This window comes from Heterodontus francisci, chromosome 10 (genome assembly GCF_036365525.1).
Source record: "Heterodontus francisci isolate sHetFra1 chromosome 10, sHetFra1.hap1, whole genome shotgun sequence".
NCBI classification, from domain to species: domain Eukaryota; kingdom Metazoa; phylum Chordata; class Chondrichthyes; order Heterodontiformes; family Heterodontidae; genus Heterodontus; species Heterodontus francisci.
This window is the reverse complement of record NC_090380.1, coordinates 53,055,787-53,075,831: the sequence shown is the minus strand read 5'-3', so window position 1 is coordinate 53,075,831 and position 20,045 is coordinate 53,055,787. Positions and strand designations below refer to the sequence as shown.

Below are 20,045 nucleotides of genomic sequence, written 5' to 3'. Positions count from 1 at the left end.
TGGTCAACTTGTGGGGAAAAAGAGTCAGATAGAAACCAGAATAGGCAACTTCCATGAATCAATTTCCATCCCTGGTGACCTGAAAACCATAAAAAGTTGTGGTTTTGCTTTTGCCATCCACAATGTTTTCCTGCATTTTGAATTTTGTGCTGCTCTTGGTCCTTTTAGCATTTTGGAGCTCTTCCCTCCACTTACCTAATTACTTATTAACAGCAGAGATGTAAATTGTTCATTGGTAAGATTTATTTTCTCTGGGTAATGCTTGACTAATTGTTTAGGTGAAGAAAATGTAAATTAAGGTTTTTTTAAATGCATTTCAGCAACCTTCCTTAACAACAGAATTCCTCCAGAGTCTGTTTTATGTTGTATGCAATGCCTTTGCACACACACTCAAAATTATAGACAGAAAATCATGGAAATAAAATCTTATCATCTAAAAATTTTAGAAATATAACTGTAAGCTAGAAATATCAGGCTAGTTGTTCTGTTCTACTTGTACTAGCTTTTTATTTGCTTCAACATAATGATCTCTAATTAGTCTCCCATTGTGAAATATCTTCTCCGGTACTCATGGAAGCTCTATTAACACCAGAAAAGAGCTTTAAATCTCTGATGAGAATCATTCTGTAGCCAGCCACCCTCCCTAGGAATTTGTGATTTAAGAAATCTGATTCATTGTAGCATTACAATGGAGTTTATTTCAGAGACTACCCCAAGTTACGGGTGGCTCGCAGCCATGGTTTGTCTTCAAATGCAAACTACCACTAACTGAGCAGATCCTTTATGCCTCCTATTTTTAGAGTGGGTCTCCTGTTTTTGAAGCCTTTCTGATTAATTGCGAAATTGTTCCCACTGTAAAGAATGAACAAATTGAGAAGTATGGAACAGAAGTCTACCATTTCCCAGCAGTATTGTGGCTTGTAGCTGTAGGTGAATGCTTGAATAACAGCTACCAATGCAATTGGTCTTTTAAACAGTTTGCTTCATTACAAGAAGGTGCATTGCAGCCAGCTGAGCTGAACAGAAGCATTATGCAATTTAATCAAAGATCTGTAACCAATTAACACCGAAAAATGGATTTTATTTCTGGCGTTACCAAACAAAACTCCCCATTAAAATAGTAAATGTAGCACAGCTACCTGCTCCATAAAGAAATTTTTAAAACTACCAGAAGATGCTGGTCATCATGATGAGCCGTTTAGAAATCCTACATACAAAATGTTAAATCTAGGTGCCTGCATATACAATGTAAAGTGAGCTTAAGAATGATATAGGTTTGTATTGATTTATTTTTTTCAGCTGCAATATAACTGCTGTCCTCTGTTGAATGCTCCTCTGTTTGGACATCTTGCACAAACAATTGAATATTCCTTTCATCGTCGGGGGCCCCTGCCATAGTACAGACACAGCTCTCATCAAAGTCACAAATGACATCCAGTGTGACTGTGCCAAAGGTAAACTTTATCTCCTCATCCTTCTTGACCTGTCTGCAGCCTTTAACACAGTTGATCACACCATCCTCCTCCAATACCCCTCTATTGTCATCCAGCTGGATGGGACTGCTCCCGCCTGGTTCCATTCTTATCTATCTAATCATAGCCAGAGTATCACTTGCAATGGCCTCCCTTCCAGCTCCCACACTGTCACCTCTGGTATTCCCCAAGGATATGTCCTTGGCCCACTCCTATTTCTCATCTACATGCTGCCCCTTGTCAACATCATGCAAAAGCACAGCATTAGTTTTCTCATGTCCACGATCAGCTGTACCTCACCACCACCTCTCTCGACTCCTCCGCTGTTGCTAATTTATCAGACTGTTTATCTGACATCTAATACTGGTGAGCAGAAATTTCCTCCAATTAAATATTGGGAAGACTGAAGCCATTGTTTTCAGACCCCGCTCCAAACTCTCTTCCCTAGCTACCAACACCATCCCTCTCCCTGGCAACAGTCTGCGATTAAGCCAGTCTGTTCGCAATCTTGGTGTCCTATTTGACCCAGAGATGAGATTCCAACCTCATAGTCGCACCATCACTAAGACCGCTTATTTCCACCTGCGTAACATTGCCCGATTTTGCCCCTGTCTCAGATCATCTGTTGCTGACACCCTCATTCATGCCTTTGTTACCTCTAAACTTGACTATTCCAATGCACTCTTGGCTGCTCTCCCACATTCTACTCTGCGCAAACTTGAGGTCATCCAAAGCTCTGCTGCCCGTGTCCGAACTCTCACCACGTCGCATTTACCCATCACCCTGTGCTCGCTGACCTACATTGGCTCCTGGCCAAGACACGTCTTGATTTTAAAATTCCCATTCTTCTTTTCAAATCCTTCCATGGCCTTGCCCCTCCCTATCTCTGTAATCTCATCCAGCTCCACAACCCTCCAAGTCGGTCGTAACAGGTGTCAGATTTTGTTTTATAATGCTCCTGTGAAGTGCCTTGAGATGTTTTATTACGTTAAAGATGCTATATAAATATAAGTAGTTGTTGTTGGATGAAAGAAGCTAAGGTTGCTACTGTAGATCTTAACACCATGCATACCCATTTGGGGAGCTATTAAGCCTAACCCTGAGTGTATGTTTTTATATGTATAAACTGTCATCGTGAGCCACAGTAAATTCTTTCCTTCCTTCCTTGTTGACAGCAGTTATTCTTATGTGGAAAAGTTTTAAATTGTCTGTAAGTTAAGTTAAGCTTTTATGCCTTATGACTTGTGGAAGTCTTTTACTCTACAGAGGTTTTGTAATTCACTGAGGTTCAGATAACATCATAAAGTATAAGAAGTTTATAATATTCTTTGAACCTTTGAGATTAGAGCCATCTAATATTATGAAGAGAAAGAGAGGTCCATGGAGTGGTTGGTTTTATTTGTTTTGAATCCTTTTAATGCCAGCAGTGACTTTCACAGCAGATGCTAACAGTCACAGAACTCTATGTTATTGAAGGATCAGTGAATTTTGACAACAGATTCCAGTGGGTGTGTTGTTGACTATTGAGAAGTATATTGGATTGGTATATAAAAATACATAATTTACTAAAATCATATCTAGTGTTCTAATGGGAAACATTCTGATCAGTTTGGAATCAAAATTAATAATGTGTGGAATTTAAAATTTTATTTGGATTAAACAAAGCCTGACTTTAAAATCATTAATGAAGACTCTGGGCTGGATTTTATCCAGCCATTGGAAATGGGCTGGGAGGCCGGGGGTCTGGGGCAGTGCAAAATGGAGTGGGGTGGCATTGGGCGACATGCCCATTGTTGCCCTGCCCCCATGCCATTTTGCCCATGGCGGGAACTTTGGCGGATGGGAAGTCTGCTGGGAGGCCAATTGAGGCAATTAAGTGGTCCATTAAAAGCTGTTTCCCATCTCCGCTGGCATTTAGCCAATGATGGGGCCCACCACTGTGTGGAGACACCGTCAAACCTGGTGGCCTCCTAGCGAACTTGAGGGGGGTGGTGGTGGGGGAGAGATCTCTAACTCGACCACTCTGTGGCCCACAGAGGGTTCCCCTGCTCCCTGCCCAGAGTAACGACCTCCACCCCACCTTGAGTACCCCACAAGGGCCTGCCTGAGTAGCCCCAGCAATCCCACCCCCACTCACCTGTCTTCTGGGGCCTCTTCCACTGCTGCCAGTGGCACTGCTGGAACTGCTGGCCCTCCGATTGGCCAGCAGCTCTTGGGGCCAGATCTTGTCCCTTAAAGGGGACAGTATTTCTGAGAGCCAGCAGTTAATTGCCTGCCTGATAATTCAGCCAGGGTCTGATGAAGGGCTGAGGTGGGGTTCTCCTCCACCACTCCCCCCCCCACCCCCCACCTTCCGGCCTGTTGCCAGGACCTCCGTCACCAAAATAAAATCCAACTCTCTAATTGCTACTGATCAGCCCTGCAGGAAAGGCACTGTAGATTTCCAGACTTTTTGAAGCTCTGTGTCTCTTTTCAGCACTGATGGAGCTCAGTATTATCTGTAATTTGGATTCACTTCATGTTTCTACTATATATGATGTTGTAACATGAATGGTCTTGTCATATGATTTGTCTTGTCATAGGGCATTCTGATTATAATCCTAAAGCAGAGTACTTCCAATTACAGGATAACAGAACTTAAATTTCTGAGATTTCTTTTATTGGCTTGTCCCCATTTTCAATGCCCATTGCTGTTGTATGTATTCAACCTTCTCTTTCATGCAGAAGGCTGAGGTGGTGTTTGGCATCAGTTGTTTCAGAGATACAACAGTGTTAATTAGGAGGTGGATTTTAACAGGATGAAATTGGTCCTCATCATTTGTTTTCTGTGCCACCTCCTTTTCCAAAGATGAAGCATCCGGTATAATCCAGGGGTCTGGCTAAGTGCTGTCGAATTTCACCATGTGCAGCCTTGTCCATCAAAGAAGGGGTTAATAATTCATGCCCTCAGGCGGTAGTGTTGGACTCCAACTTATGAACCACCACAGCAATGATGAAACATTTAGAAATTGAATAACATTTAGGTTTTTAACATCTGTAGATAATATATTAAGAGTCCTATCATCTGTGCATACTTCCTGTCAACTTTTCCACAGGAAATTCTTATAGCTACACTTATAATACAAACTACCAATGTAAGCTTGTCACACTGTAATTACACAGCTGTTGCACCATAGTTTTAAGTCTCCCAGCTCCTCAGTAGAGATTATAAAGAGTTCCTAAGCTTCAACCAACTCGACTTCTCAGCTTCTCGACTTATTGTAAGATGTGCAATTTAAAAATACTATAAAATAACCATGTTATTTAAAGTGTGGATCAAATGGCTAATTTTAAAATAGGGGATGAACTACGTCTGTGCACACAGGTCCAATTATCCCCCACCCACTACCCCTGCTACAACTGAAGATTCCACTTGCTCTTGACTGTGCAACACCACATAAGATTGACCGGTAAAGCAATGAAAATGGAAGAGACAGGACACGATGCATTTATATTGATGCTTCTCTATCACTGACAAATAGTTTCCACTTTACAGTGATGTCAAAATGACAGTTTAACTCTGGAGCAAGGTCCTGCCCTGATTCTAGGTGAAGCATTGAGATCCCCTGATCAAGGGTGTCTGACTGCATGGGCTGGACACTGCGTGGAGTGTCGCTCTCATATAGTGTTATACCTATTTTATAAAGTGCTGAAGGGACTTTTTTATCAAGTGAAGCAGAGTGTTTAAAAAGTGTCTAGAGAAAGTGGACATTCCAGTCTGTGCATTGCACAGCCCACAGTGGAAATCCAGTGCTGTCAAGCACAAGTCATTCTCTGCAGCTTCTAGTCTCAGACTGGTAACACAATGACACAGAATTTGCTGGAGTGTGGCATCCCCCTGTGTGACCCGTTGTTACATTTTTTTTCCTCACGCTTCAACTCAGAAATTTTGCATGGCAAATTGCTAGAAATGCGAGCTGATAGTGGCATGACAAGATCAATGGGGCATCTGAGATCTTGGTGAACAACTGGACCAACAGTCTATCTCAACCAATGAAATTTCAGGATAAAGAAAGAAACAAAAGCATGATGGAGAAGGCAATGCGATGAATTAGAGTCAAGTTAGATAAAGACAAATAGAAAGAAAGACTGGATTAAAAGAGAGATAAATAAAGGATAAGTAAGAATTTTTAAAAATTTTTAATAGTAAAAACCTCAAAGAACAATTTACCACTGACAGGAATGATACACCACAGTTTCAATTGTTTCCTTTCTTTGCTGGAGAGGGGTTAGGTGGCATTGCAGGAACATAAATATCATTTTTAAAAGGGTTTTTTATATCATTAGGTTCCAGCCCTAATTTTGTGCTGCAAGTTTAATTAGTTTTAACAGCATAAATGCAGCAATTTCTTGAAAATTCATGGGAAGGTTAATGGCAAGCTTCTGTTTTCATGAGGCTAATAGCAGAATGGCGCATATCTCTCAGCAATTTGTGGCGATTCACAACTCACAGGGTATCTCTTCCTTGCCACAAATTGCTGGATTTAAAAGCAGGTTTGACTGGCTTGCTTCAGCCTGTGATGATCATTTAAGAACTCAAAATGAGAACCAATTAATGTTGAAGTAAATTCTGCAATTGAAAAATATCTTCTATTTAAGAATCATTCCTTTCCTCCCTATTCATTAATTTGGAAGGCTCCAAATGGTGAGTTATTATGATTTTATCTATCCAATGTTTTTATAATTTTTATGATCTTTGGCCTCCTTATCTCGAGACACAATGGGTAAGCGCCTGGAGGTGGTCAGTGGTTTGTGGAGCAGCGCCTGGAGTGGCTATAAAGGCCAAAACTAGAGTGACAGACTCTTCCACAGATGCTGCAGATAAAATTGGTTGTCAGGGCTGTTTCGCAGTTGGCTCTCCCCTTGCGCTTCTGTCTTTTTTCCTGCCAACTGCTAAGTCTCTTCGACTTGCCACATTTTAGCCCCGCCTTTATGGCTGCCTGCCAGCTGTGGCGATTGCTGGCAACTGACTCCCACGACTTGTGATCAATGTCACAGGACTTCATGTCGCGTTTGCAGACATCTTTAAAGTGGAGACATGGACGGCCGGTGGGTCTGATACCAGTGGCGAGCTCGCTGTACAATGTGTCCTTGGGGATCCTGCCATCTTCCATGCGGCTCACATGGCCAAGTCATCTCAAGCGCCGATGGCTCAGTAGGGTGTATAAGCTTGGGATGTTGGCCGCCTCGAGGACTTCTGTGTTGGAGATACGGTCCTGCCACCTGATGCCAAGGATTCTCCGGAGGCAGCGAAGATGGAATGAATTGAGACGTCGCTCTTGGCTGACATACGTTGTCCAGGCCTCGCTGCCGTAGAGCAAGGTACTGAGGACACAGGCTTGATACACGCGGACTTTTATGATACATTTTGGGAAAGGTTACTAGTTTTTTTTAAAAGCTATCTTGTGAAACTTCTAATTATGATGTAAGACAGAAAGGAGGAAGTCTTAAAATTTGCATTCATTGTTTTGTGCATTATGCCACCCCATTTTGGTTATGATACTTGATTTGGCAAATTTTAAACCCATTTTCATTACCATTATCAGCCTGAAACATTTTACCTACACATTCCTATTACAATTGCCCTCTGAGATTGTTTTGGTTTTGCATTGAGGGACAGCTTGTATGATTTTTCTATCAACATGAGAGCCATTAACATTGCTATGTCCAGCATTAAATATAGCACAAATTCTTGTAGTTGGGGACTACTGTGCAATCTAGAAACTACTATTTGTGATGTATGCACTAAAAACTTGTGGTAATAATAGTATTAGTCAGACTCTGTTAAGTGCCTGAGGATGATGGAAAGGAAAAATAAAAGGCCAAGGTTCGCCTGAGATTATATCATTGCTGATCTTGTTTATCTGCTCACGTGCTGCAGGTTCCCATCATTCACTTTTCATCCTCCTCTCCATCACTGATGCTACTGATGGAGGCAGAAGCAGCTTTCGGGGAAGATGGGGGTGAGGTTTTAGTAAATGGCCATTGGAATGTTGGGGACTGGGACCTTTCTCTTGTGGGGCTGCTCGAGGGGCTTTGTCTTGGAGATAGAGCTTGCAGCATTCGACCACCTCGCTCCTGGAAAACTTGTTTCTGTAAGGCATGGAAACAAGAAAAACTCCTGAATAAACTATTGAGCAATCTTTGAGCAAGTATGGCCAGATGACCTGAATTTAATAAATACTAATGAAAAATCCACTTTAATTTAGTGAACAGTAGAGTGGTGCAATAGAGATTTTAATCTAAATGTGTGGAACTTGTTGATTATCCACCAAAGTCTCCTGGACTTATGCAGCCACAAGCAGCAACCAAGCCTAATAGCTAATGCCTTGGTAATAAGCCCAACATGCCACACCGAACAACATGATTACAAGCTCTAGTGATATTAATACCCACTCACTCAACCCAGCTAACTAAAGCAGGCACAAAGTTGGGAAACTTTTAAAAATCAACAAAGGGTTACTAAAAAAGTAATAAAAAGAGCAAAGGTAAATTATGAAAGAAAACCAGCGCAAAATATAAAAACGGATTGCAAAAACTTCTATAAGTATATAAAAGGGAAGAGAGTAGTTAAAGTGAATGTTGGTTCCTTGGAGGATGCGACTGGGGAGTTAATAGCAAGGAACACAGAAATGGCAGAGACACTAAATCAGTATTTTGTCTCAGTTTTCACAGTGGAGGACACTAGTATCATCCCAATAGTAACAGGTAATGCAGAGGTTATAGAAAGGGAGGAACTTAGAACAATCATCATCACTAGGGAAAAAGTACTGAGCAAACTAACATCCTAGGGTCTTAAAGGAGGTTGCAGCAGAGATAGTGGATCCATTGGTTATAATATTCCAAAATTCCCTGGATGCAGGGAAGGTTCCAATGGATTAGAAAAATGCTAATCTAACGCCCTTATTCAAAGTGGGAGGGAGGCAGAAAGTAGGAAACTATTGATCAATTAGTTTAACATCTTGTTAGAATCCATTGTTAAGGCAGTGGTTAGCACCGCAGCCTTACAGCTCCAGCGACCCGGGTTCAATTCTGGGTACTGCCTATGTGGAGTTCCTCCGGGTGCTCCGGTTTCCTCCCACAGCCAAAAGACTTGCAGGTTGATAGGTAAATTGGCCATTATAAATTGCCCCTAGTATAGGTAGGTGGTAGGGTAATATAGGGACAGGTGGGGATGTGGTAGGAATATGGGATTAGTGTAGGATTAGTATAAATGGGTGGTTAATGGTCGGCACAGACTCGGTGGGCCGAAGGGCCTGTTTCAGTGCTGTATCTCTAAATATAAAATCTAAATCTAATAACAGGACATTTAGAAAGTCAAAACGCAATCCATCAGAGTCAGCATAGTTTTATGAAGGGTAAATCGTGTTTGACTAATTTGCTAGAGTTCTTCGACGATGTAACAAGTAAAGTGGATAATGGGGATCCTGTAGATGTAGTATATCTGGACTTCCAGAAGGCATTTGATAAGGTGCCGCACAAAAGGTTAATACACAAGGTAAGATCACATGGGGTTAGGGGCAATTTATTAGCTTGGATAGAGGATTGGCTAACCAACAGAAAACAGAGAGTCGGGATAAATGGGTCCTTTTCTGGTTGGCAAGATGTAACTAGTGGGGTGCCACAGGGTTTGCTCCTCAGGCCCCAACTATTTACAATCTATATAAATGAGTTGGATGCAGGGATAGAAGGTACTATAGCCAAATTTTCAGATGACACTAAAATAGGTGAGATAGTAAGTTGCAATAAAGAAATAAGAAATTTACAAATGGATATGGATGTGTTAGGTGAATAGACCAAAATTTGGCAGATGGACATTTAACGTGGATAAGTGTGAGGTTATCCATTTTGGTCGGAAGAAAGAAAGGCAAATTATTAACTAAATGGAGAGAAACTTCAGAGTGCTTCAGTGCAGAGGGATCTGGGTGTCCTCGTGCATGAATCGCAGAAAACTAGTATGCAGGTGCAGCAGGTAAATGGAATTTTGGCATTTATTGCTAAAGGAATAGAGTATAAAAGTATGGAAGTGTTGCTATAACTGTACAAGGCATTAGTGAGACCGCACCTGGAGTATTGCGTACAGATTTTGTCCCCTTACATGGGGAGGGATGTAGTTGCATTGGAGGCAGTTCAGAGGAGGTTCACTAGATTGATTCCAGGGATGAGGGGTTTGTCTTTATGAAGAGAGATTGAGCAGTTTAGGCCTTTACTCTCTAGAGTTTAGTAGAATGAGAGGAGATCTAATTGAGGTATATAAGATGATTAAGGGGATTGACAAAGTAGATGTGGAGAGGATATTTCCTCTTGTGGGGTAATCTAGAACAAGAGGTCATAGTTTTAGGATAAGGGGTAGCAGATTTAAAACAGAGATGAGGAGAAATTACTTCTCTCAAAGGGTCGTGAGTCTGTGGAATTCACTACCCCAGAGAGCGGTGGATGCCGGGACATTGAGTAAATTTAAGGAGGAGATAGACAGGTTTTTAATTAGTAATGGGTTGAAGGGTTATGGAGAACGGGCAGGAAAGTGGAGTTGAGGCTGAGATGAGATCAGCCATGATCATATTGAATGGTGGAGCAGGCTCGAGGGTCTGAATTGCCTACTCCTGCTCCTTGTTCTTACGTTCTTATAGATTAAACCAATCAGAGTCTTATCAACCTTTTCAGGAATGCCTGTTCTTTCTTTAAATGCTGGTCTATGTAAAGTTCTGGATGAATCAACTGCTTCTTGTTTTCATGATTTTTCAAATCAAATTGCATCAGATTCTGATGGGAAGACTACATTTGATTCATGCTAACAAATATTGCATTTGGCAGCAAAGAAGGTGCTTTTTATAATTTTTGTTTGATGCATTTTTTCCCTTTTCTCTTATCATGTGCTAATTTTTCTCACTTCACTGCCTCCTGAAGGCATTGACTATTCCACAGGTGGCAGATGGCCATTATTTAGGCTTCAGCCTTAGTAGCACATTTTAGCAAGTTATTTGATGGACATTGTAGCCAAGCCTGATTCTGTCCTCACCCACAATGATCGGAAACAATCAAACATATACATTTTCAGGAGGCATCACTGGATAGTGATCAGGAGTGGTAACCCTGGCCAATTTTCCTCTATCTAAGCTTAGGGTGTTGAGGACAACTGTACAAGCTCCAGTACTGTCCTAACTGAAATCTGTTATTTCAATATAAATTGTGAATTGAACCTGGAACTTTCCTGGTCTCGATGGCTCAGCTACTCAATGCATGTCTTGTTGAACATTCGGAAGAGGTTCCTTACTTTCATTATGGACCATTCCCCAACCATCCCATCCTATGTACAGATGACCTGCACCCAGTCAGGATTTTGCCTTTGCTCCTCTCTGGTTGAAGGTTGAAAGCAAATCTTTAACAAACAATGCAACAACTTATTGCCAGGTATGTTTGGCTATGTGCCAGTCTCCCAGAATCTTTTTTTGTCTTATGAAAAACAGGAATCCATCTTCCGTTTTCTTTAAAATAACATGCTTTCATCTGCTTTGTAGCAAGGCCATGACTCCGTTCTCAGCTGGTCTTATGTGTGGAGGAATTTCAGGACTTATTTCAGGACTTATTTCAGGACTGCAGCTGAAAAGATCTGGTGCTGATCCTACCAATGCTCACTGTTAGTATTGGCAGAGGAGCAGAAATATTGCTACAGTTATGCCCACAAAACTTTCCATTCCAGTCAGTAACAATGCAGTGCCCTAAATTTGGTGTTCCTGTTGTAATCCTGCCTTGCACTTCAGGCTGCATGTATGATGTGTCCTGCCTTTGTGCATACCTGTGTAGATCTTTGCCTTTTATTTCCCACAGACACTTTTATACTGATTATGTGCTTCAGAAGCATGGTACCCACCCCTACTATCACCCAACTGAATAAAGGTGAGAAATTCTACAATTCTGACAGAGCCCAAGATCCAGTAGCCACCATTGACCTGCAGCAAGCACAACCCCTCTATTTTATCGGTCTATATTTTACAATATACTACTAAATTAATAAGTGGAGAATGATGCTTAGCCATCTACTCAAGTGTCTACTGAAGTATTCTGGCCCCTCGCCATTTTTGGGTCAACATAAAAAAGAATAGAAAAATATGAAATCCGTGTTTATTATCAGGAGTTGCTGTCTCTAGGCTTTATCTATAGGTTCGGTGAGCTTTTATAATAATTATGGTACACAACTGATACAGAACTTTTCCACTAATGTCTTGGAAATTAATCTTAAATACACACCCAAGCTCCATCTGGGCCAAACAGCTCTAAAAAATTTCCAATAAATTCTCGTGATTTCTCTTCCCATTTTTGTATAAGGTCATGGCTTTTTTCCTCGACTTTGTAAACAAATTCTTTTGATTTTTCTTCTACATTCTTCACTTTTTCTTTCATTTTGTCAACATGGTTTTGGAAGCGATATTTCTTTTCCTGAAAAAAAAATTAAATGTTCAGCTTGATGACTCAAAATAAAATATATGAAAATGAAATAACTGTAATCTAATTCTATTTATTTTCTTCTTTAAAAAAAAAACTTTTCCTCATTGTAAAGTTCTCTGACTGCTTCCCTTCCCAGTCCCATAAACAGCTCCTCTTCAGGAAGGTGGATAACCTGTTTCTGGTCTCTGCCAATGCTGATCCTGAGCTAGTCACAAGGTGGAACAAGAAAGCAATATTATCCAGATTTTGGAATATTTTAGCTTTTTTGGAGCTGTCAGCCAACTTTTGCCAGTATTTTCGTTTGGTGTTTATGTAGTTGGATACTCAAGAGGCCAGAATTAGATGAGTGCAGGTATCTCTGAGGGTTGTGGAACTGGAGGAGATTGCGCAGATAGGGAGGGAGATGGCCATGGATGGATTTGAAAACAAGGATAAGAATTTTTAAATCAAGGCATTGCTTAACTGGGAGCCAATGTTAATTATGTTTAATTGTATGCAGGTGGTGGGCATTAACTGGGGATTCACCTGTGCCCCTATTAATAGCCACAGACTGAAACTGTGGTTGTTGGGTTAGGAGGTGCATGCTTGTAATGTGTAACTCTGTAAATAAATGCTTATAGAATTGTGCAAAGATTGGCTCCAGTTCTATCCTTCACCTACTGGCTTTCTGGAAAATAACAGCCAATATAGGTCAGTGAGCACAGGGGTGATGAATGAAAGGGACTTGATTTTTTTTTTAGAGATACAGCACTGAAACAGGCCCTTCGGCCCACCGAGTCTGTGCCGACCATTAACCACCCATTTATACTAATCCTACACTAATCCCATATTCCTATCACATCCTCACCTGTCCCTATATTCCCCTACCACCTACCTATACTAGGGGAAATTTATAATGGCCAATTTAACTATCAACCTGCAAGTCATTTTTGGCTGTGGGAGGAAACCGGAGCACCCGGAGGAAACCCACGCAGACACAGGGAGAACTTGCAAACTCCACACAGGCAGTACCCAGAATTGAACCCGGGTCGCTGGAGCTGTGAGGCTGCGGTGCTCGCCACTGTGCCGCCCCAAACTTGATGCAAGTTCGGGCGCAATATACTGAGAGGTGTAGAGGATCAATGGGACCTTGGAGTGTATGTCCACAGATCCCTGAAGGTGGCTGGACGGGTAGATAAGGTGGTCAAGAAGGCATATGGAATTCTTGCCTTTATTGGCCGAGGCACAGAATGCAACAGCTGGGAGGTTATGCTGGAAGGGTATAAAACGCTAGTTAGGCCAGAGCTGGAGTGCTGCATACTGTTCTGGTCACCGCACTATAGGAAAGATGTGATTGCACTGGAAGGGGTACAAAGCATATTTATAAGGATGTTGTCTGGACTAGAAAATTTTAGTTATGAGGAAAGATTGGATAGGCTAGGGTCATTTTCCTTGGAACAGAGGAGGCTGAGGGGTGACCTACTTGAAGTGTTTAAATTATGAGGGGTCTGGATAGAGTAGATAGGAAGGCCCTATTCCCCTTGGTTGGAGGATCCATAACTAGGGCGCATAGATTTAGGGTAAGAGTTAGGAGGTTTAGAAGGGATTCGAGGGGAAATTTTTTCACCTCGAGCGTGGTGGGGATCTGGAACTCATTGCCTGATAAGGTGGTATAAACAGAAACCCTCACAAAATTTAAAAAGTACTTGAATAAGCACTTGAATTGCTGTAACCTACAAGACTATAGACCAACAGCTGGAAAGTGGGATTAAACTTGGATGGTTACTTGTTGGCCGGTGCAGACATGATGGGCTGAATGGCCTCCTCCTGAGCTGTAAATGTCTATGATTAGCAGCAGAGTTTGGGATGATGTCAAGTTGACAGAGGGTAGAGTGTGAGAGGCCAGCCAGGAGTACATTGGAATAGTCAAGCCTAAAGGTAACAAAGGCATTGATGAGAGTTTGACCAGCAGATGAGCTGAGGCGGGGTAGAGTCGGACAACGTTACAAAGGTGGAAATGGGAATGCATAGATGGACAGAAGGTCACCTTGAGGTCAAATATAACACTGCGATTGCAAACAGTCTGGTTCAGCCTCAGACAGTTGCCAAGGAGAGGGATGGAGTCAGTGGCTGAGGAGCAGAGTGTGTGGCTATATATAGTTGGAGGAAATTTCTGCTCATCCAGTACTGGATGTCGAACATGCAGTTTGTCAATTTAGAGACAGTGGAGGGGTCGAGAAAGGTGGTGGTAAGGTAGAGCTGGGGCGTCATCAACGTACATGTGGAAACTGACATTGTGCTTTCAGATGATGTCACCCAGGAGCTGCATGTAGATGAGAAATAGGAGGGGGCCAAGGATAGATCCTTGGGGATACCAGAGGTAACGGTTAGGGAGCAGGAAGCGAAGCCATTGCAGGTGATTCTCTGGAAATGCTTAGATAGATAAGAATGGCAACAGTGAAGTTGCGTTGAATGAGAATGGTGTGGTCAACCATGTCAAAGGCTGCAGACAGGTCAAGAAGGAAAAGGAGGAATAGCTTACCTCAGTCACAGTTACAAAGGATTTCATTTGTGACATTAAAATCCCAAATATATTACATTAATTTATGAACTGAAATCTTTTACAATGCAGGTCTACAATAATCCCAATCAGTAGAGCAATCTACATGCACAAAGCAAAACTAACTCACTATCATATTTGTACCTCTTTCTAATTCCATGGAAACCCAGAGGCCGGTGCATGATTGGATGAATTCATTTGACATAAAGGCTATATTTTGGACTCTATGTGCTCAGTCACTTTTTTAAAGGCTGTTTTAGCTTTTTGGGGCTTTTGTCCAACTTTTGGCATTGCCCCTCACCACAAACAGGCCAATTATCCATAGCTTACAACATAGTAGTACACAACAATAAAATCCTAAATATGGATATCTCAGTATCCTTCTTTAAGTTGAGTAAATCTCATCACTATTCCAACCCCACTCCCTCAATTCTGCATGTGTAATGGCAGGAATGCTCCAATGTAACCAATCCAATGCAACTATTCACAGCAGGAACAATAACCTTACCTCAAATACTTCATCAACTAGACTTGAAAAAATTAAACTATCACATAAGGCAATTTCTGGGCATGCTCCAGAATGTTTCTTTTTAAAGAAGTCTATATTTTTTAAAGCTGAATTTTAACAGCTTACTGACATGTAACTGTTGTAACCCTCAGACACCATTAGCTCATCTGAAAACGTTCCACCTCAAGTGTGTGTGCAACTATCAGTGAGAAAAAGTAACTGCTGATTTCTTTCTTGCCTTCCGTGCCTTCAGTCCTCCCATCTAATCAATCTGATTGGCTACTCCAATCCCAAGAGAAAAGCAGATCTTTCTTGTAAAATGCTGACAAATCAGTTAAAATTTTGACAGTCAGCTGTTTGTTGGCATGTGAGTTCACTATTACACAATGAGTGAAAAATAAGTTTAAATATGACATTAGAAGTTTCTTGCAGTGACAGAGAATGTGGCAGAAAGTTGTATTGGATGCCAAAAGCCTCCTTTGCTTTCATTCTCAAATGTATACAATTGAGATAAAGCATTACTTTCAAATACCAGCAGTGTTGGCTTCCTGTCTCTGAATGCTACAACAGTAAATTGCAGCTGCTGACATTTTGAAATTACCTGTCTGTCGCAACCATATTTTGCTGCTTCTTAGTTGGATGGGCATCTGGGAAAAAGTAACTGGAGGGACAGGAGAAGAAAAAAACTGGCTGAACACTCTAGACAGTCTAGGAACAGCACTGACAGTCAACCACACAAAGAAATCAGTGACTCAGACCCAGCTGGAAAAAAGAAATGTGGCAACGACAGTGCCAAAGGGAACAGGGAAGATCAAAATAAAATAACAAACTATTGGAATGTCAACTGAGGACTCAAACTTATAGTGCATACATTAACCTGCACTAACCTGCACAATTCATCAACACCAAGTTTACTTTATTCTGTTCATACAGCTGCTAAGGGTGGCATGAAAATCATGCAGAGTATACATCAGTTAGACTCCAAGCAGCAGGACAGTTTTGTATTATTGTTAACAGGGACTTTGTTTCCCAGCAGCTCAGAATCGTTGCTGTGAGAAATATGCATTGTAAGCAATCCTTTCAAGTCAGAGCTAGACAAAGCTAGCATGTTGTTTGTACACTGTAAAATAACATAATCGCAATAGGAAAGGTCACAAGGTAATAGAAGACTCACATTTATGAAACTAACGTTAAGCTCTTTGGCTGTGTAACCTCTCTGGAGGTTACGTCGGGCATAAACATCGTAATCCCGTACAATTCTGGTGATAAGGTCAGAGGTGGAGATACCCTCTGTTCTTTGAGTGGGGACAAACATGCCTAAAAATTAAAAAAAAAAAGATTGCAATAAGTCACTGAAATGTTATTTAAAACATTATTTATTAGTTGCAATATGAAAGATGCTTCATTACAGCAATGCAACAGTGACTACAATTCAAAAGTACTTTATTGGGTATAAAGAGCTTTGAAATGTTCTGAGATCATGAAAGGCAAGTCTTCCTTTAAATGCCAATTCTTTCCTTTCTCAAACTGTGTGGTAAATAATAGTTGTGCCAATACAGTGTGTGAACGTTTCGCTTCACAATGTTGGGCCTGTCAAGTCTATTTCAGTTCTGCTGTGTCAAGCAGTTGAACTTGGCAGCATTTCCCTCAAATGTAAAAACTGTCTGCAGTGCCTTAAGGTAGGTTTGTTCACCCAAGGAAAACACTTGAGAGCCTTGGCATCTTAGTGCCAGTATGCCAGCTGCTGGTTGAACACAGAGTTGCACTGACAGATACCGGGATCAGTCAAAGGTTTAATTATCCTGGTCAGATATTTGAAAAAAATGTATCCAGGAATATTTGGGGGAAAAAATAACTCAAAAAATCCAACATTGTAAAAATGGAAGGATACATTGAATGTGCAATGTGCTTCTTCAACTTCTTGTTTGAATCCCTCCAATCATGTTTCTGGCCCCTCCACAGCACCAAGACAGCCCTAATACAAGTCACAAACAACTTTCTCTATGACTGTGATTGTTGGTGCATTATCCCTCCTCATCCTTAACCTCCGTGCAGCCTTCAGTATGACTAAACATGCCTTCCACTTCCAAAATCTCTCCTGCACAGTCCAGCTGGATGGAACTGTTCTTGCTCAGTTGAACACTTACTTATCTGAGCACAACCAGAGCATGTCTACCAATGGCATCTCTTCCCACCCCCAGCAGTGTGACCTTCAAAGTCCTAGTAAAGATCCATCCTTCACACCCTCCCCCTTCTTCCTCATCTGCATCCTACTTCTTGAAGACATCATCCACAGACTTGGGATCAACTTCCACATGTACACCAATTATGCCTAGCTCAACCTCTCCAGCACCTCTCTTTATCTCTCCACTGCCTCCATGCTGTCAGGCATCCAGTCTTGGGTGAATCCAGTTAAATAACAGGAAGATTGAAGTCATTTTATTTTTTGATTGAAACAAACTCTTTACCTTCACCACTGACTCCATGCCTTCTTAGTCACTGTCAGGCTGAACTAGATGGTTCACAACCTCAGAATCCTGTTTGACTCTGAGCTGAGCTTCCAACCCCATCACCACTTGCCCATCACACTCGTCTTCGCTGATTTGTCTTACTCCCAGTCCTCCAGTGCCTCATACTTAAAATTTGTAACCTTGTGTTTAAAACCCTCCATGGTCTCACACTTCCCTATTTCTATAACCTCCACCAGCCCTACAAACACTCCATTTATCTGACTCTAGTCTCTTGTGTATCCCTTCACACCAGCATTGGCAGCCATGCCTTCAGTGGAATTTTTTCCCTAAATCCCTCTGTTTCTCCATGTCCATAATGTCCTCTAAGCTGCTCTTTAAAACTATCTCTTTGACTAAATGTTCAGTCACTCTTCCTGATCTCTGCTTTGACTCAAAGTCCATTTTCCTCACATTTCTGTGAAGCACTGTGGGACATTTTTCTATGTTAAAGATGCTATATAAATGCAAGTTGTTGTTGCTGCACTGTATACAATAAATAACCAGAGCAAGGCAAATACTTGAACAATGGAGACTTCAATACATTTTCGGTACACCTGATCTCTCCAACTTTCTATCCATTATCAGTTATAGCAAACTTATGATAGTGAGGTTGACAAGAACATACCAGCTTCCTTAATGTGTTTATAGACATCATCGGATCCAGCAGAGGAGTACGGAATGTCATCATGTGCCACAAAATCAATCTAAAAGGAAGGGTCATTGTAGATAATTTGCAATATGAACAATTTCAGACTGATCAGTTACTCAAGTAAGATTCAAATGCCCACTGTGTTATGGCTGTGTTCTTTTCCATCCTTATCAAAGATGTGACCACAAGGGATGTCAAAATGAAGCGTGCTGTTTTCAAAGATTCAATGAATATAGTTCTTACCCTCACTTGGCACTAACCTGGTGGAATGATCATCTTTCATTGTGGAACCTTCCTGATTTTCATCATACAGAAATCAATGGGACAAAAATTGGGCATGATCTACCACCAGCGGGCAATCCATTCCTCCAGATTACTGCCCAGACATTGAAGGTGAAAATTACCCTCATTTATTTTCAAAGATTTTTATATTTATAATATTGAGACAATGGAGGTTTTAAAAGAATAGAATTAGGACTGATATACGTTGCTTCTACATGACAGGGAGGTACATTAGAAATCAAGACACCCTGGACTACTTTTGTGTACATCCTCGAATACTGGTGAAATTAATGGTGCTGGAAATCTAAAATAAAACCAGAAGGAATTGTGTGCCAAATCTGTCAGTATCTGAAAGAGATATATGGGTTACCACTGATCAAGACTGAGCTTGATAGATTTTTGATAGGTAAGGGTATATGGGATATGGAGCGAAGGTGTGTAAATAGAGTTGAGGTACAGATTAGCCATGGTCTAATTCAATGCTGGAATAGGCTTGAGGAGCTGAATGGCCTACCCCTGTTTCTATGTAACACTTCAAGTGGGACAGCTCATTAGAACAAGTTCACTATATTCTGTCAAAATCCTAATGGCACAACTCATAAAAAACATAACAATTTGCTTTTATATAATACCTCGAACCTAGTAAATGATCCAAAATGCTATACCAAGGAAAAATATCTATCAAGCAGGAATGGAAGTGTTAGAAGTTCAAAAGCAAGGTCAAAGAAAAGTACAGTTGTAGAGAGTTTTGGAGTAAGGCTGAGATGACTGAAGGCACTGCCACCAATGGTGAATTGAGGGAGTGCAGGTGAACAGGAAGCCAGAGTCAGAGCACCAAAGGGCACAGCTTGGATGAAATAGGTTGGAGGAGGCTGAAAAAGTTAGGCAGAACAAGACCATGTAAATGAGGACAGGGATTTTGATGAACAAATAGGATTTAGTGCAGGCTAGATTGTGTGCATTGGAGCTTTGGACAAAGTGTTGTTTGCAGAATGCAGCTTAGGTCTATCTTGAGTCCCCCTTTTCAGTCCTGCTTCTACTATTGAACTGTATTAAACTCCTCTCCCTTCAGTTTCACTTCTACTGCTTAATGAAAGGGATTTAGGCGTTAACATACTTTATGTTCTCACAAGAATTCTCACTAAGGTATGCAGAGTTTGGAATCTATCCATTAAGCAGTCGGAGCTCCATTGAGGATAGAGGAACCTGGTCCAGCCCATTAGTGGTAGGACCTGGACAAGAACAAGATTGAAGGAGAAAGGGCTCAGCATGCATTGATTTTTTTTGAGTGATCAAATGCTGGCATGCTGCTTGGGCTTGCAAAACACTGACAGTTTTCATGTATGGTTCTGCTGAGTGACACCAAACGTAGGATTACATTTACATGGGTAGGTAGAAAAACAGGAAACAATTATGACAAAAATTAAAGATGTTGTTCCTCCTCTTCCCTGATCCATTCGAATATAAAGACAGTCCCACTGCAACGTTGCCATTATGCTGGCTTTTGTGCACCATTGGAATTATTGCTATTTAAAGAGAACACACTTGCTTTTTGTTGATTCCATCATAGCCCTCCTCATCCACACCTCCACCTGAATAA

The 20,045-nt window shown here is 41.3% G+C and overlaps 1 protein-coding gene across 2 annotated transcripts in view; it reads right to left on the bottom strand.

Annotated features, from left to right (window-relative positions):
- Positions 1–5,636: 5,636 nt before the first annotated feature.
- Positions 5,637–20,045, bottom strand: part of LOC137374446 (choline-phosphate cytidylyltransferase B) — a 116,845-nt gene continuing 102,436 nt past the window's right edge. For both annotated transcript variants that reach the window (XM_068040572.1, XM_068040571.1), the window contains exons 5-8: positions 18,140–18,218; positions 16,179–16,321; positions 11,760–11,948; positions 5,637–7,604 (exon numbers count right to left, since the gene is read on the bottom strand). In XM_068040572.1, coding sequence (XP_067896673.1) covers positions 7,404–7,604; positions 11,760–11,948; positions 16,179–16,321; positions 18,140–18,218 — 612 coding nt within the window. In that variant the 3' untranslated portion in view covers positions 5,637–7,403. The remainder of the gene's footprint in view (positions 7,605–11,759; positions 11,949–16,178; positions 16,322–18,139; positions 18,219–20,045) is intronic.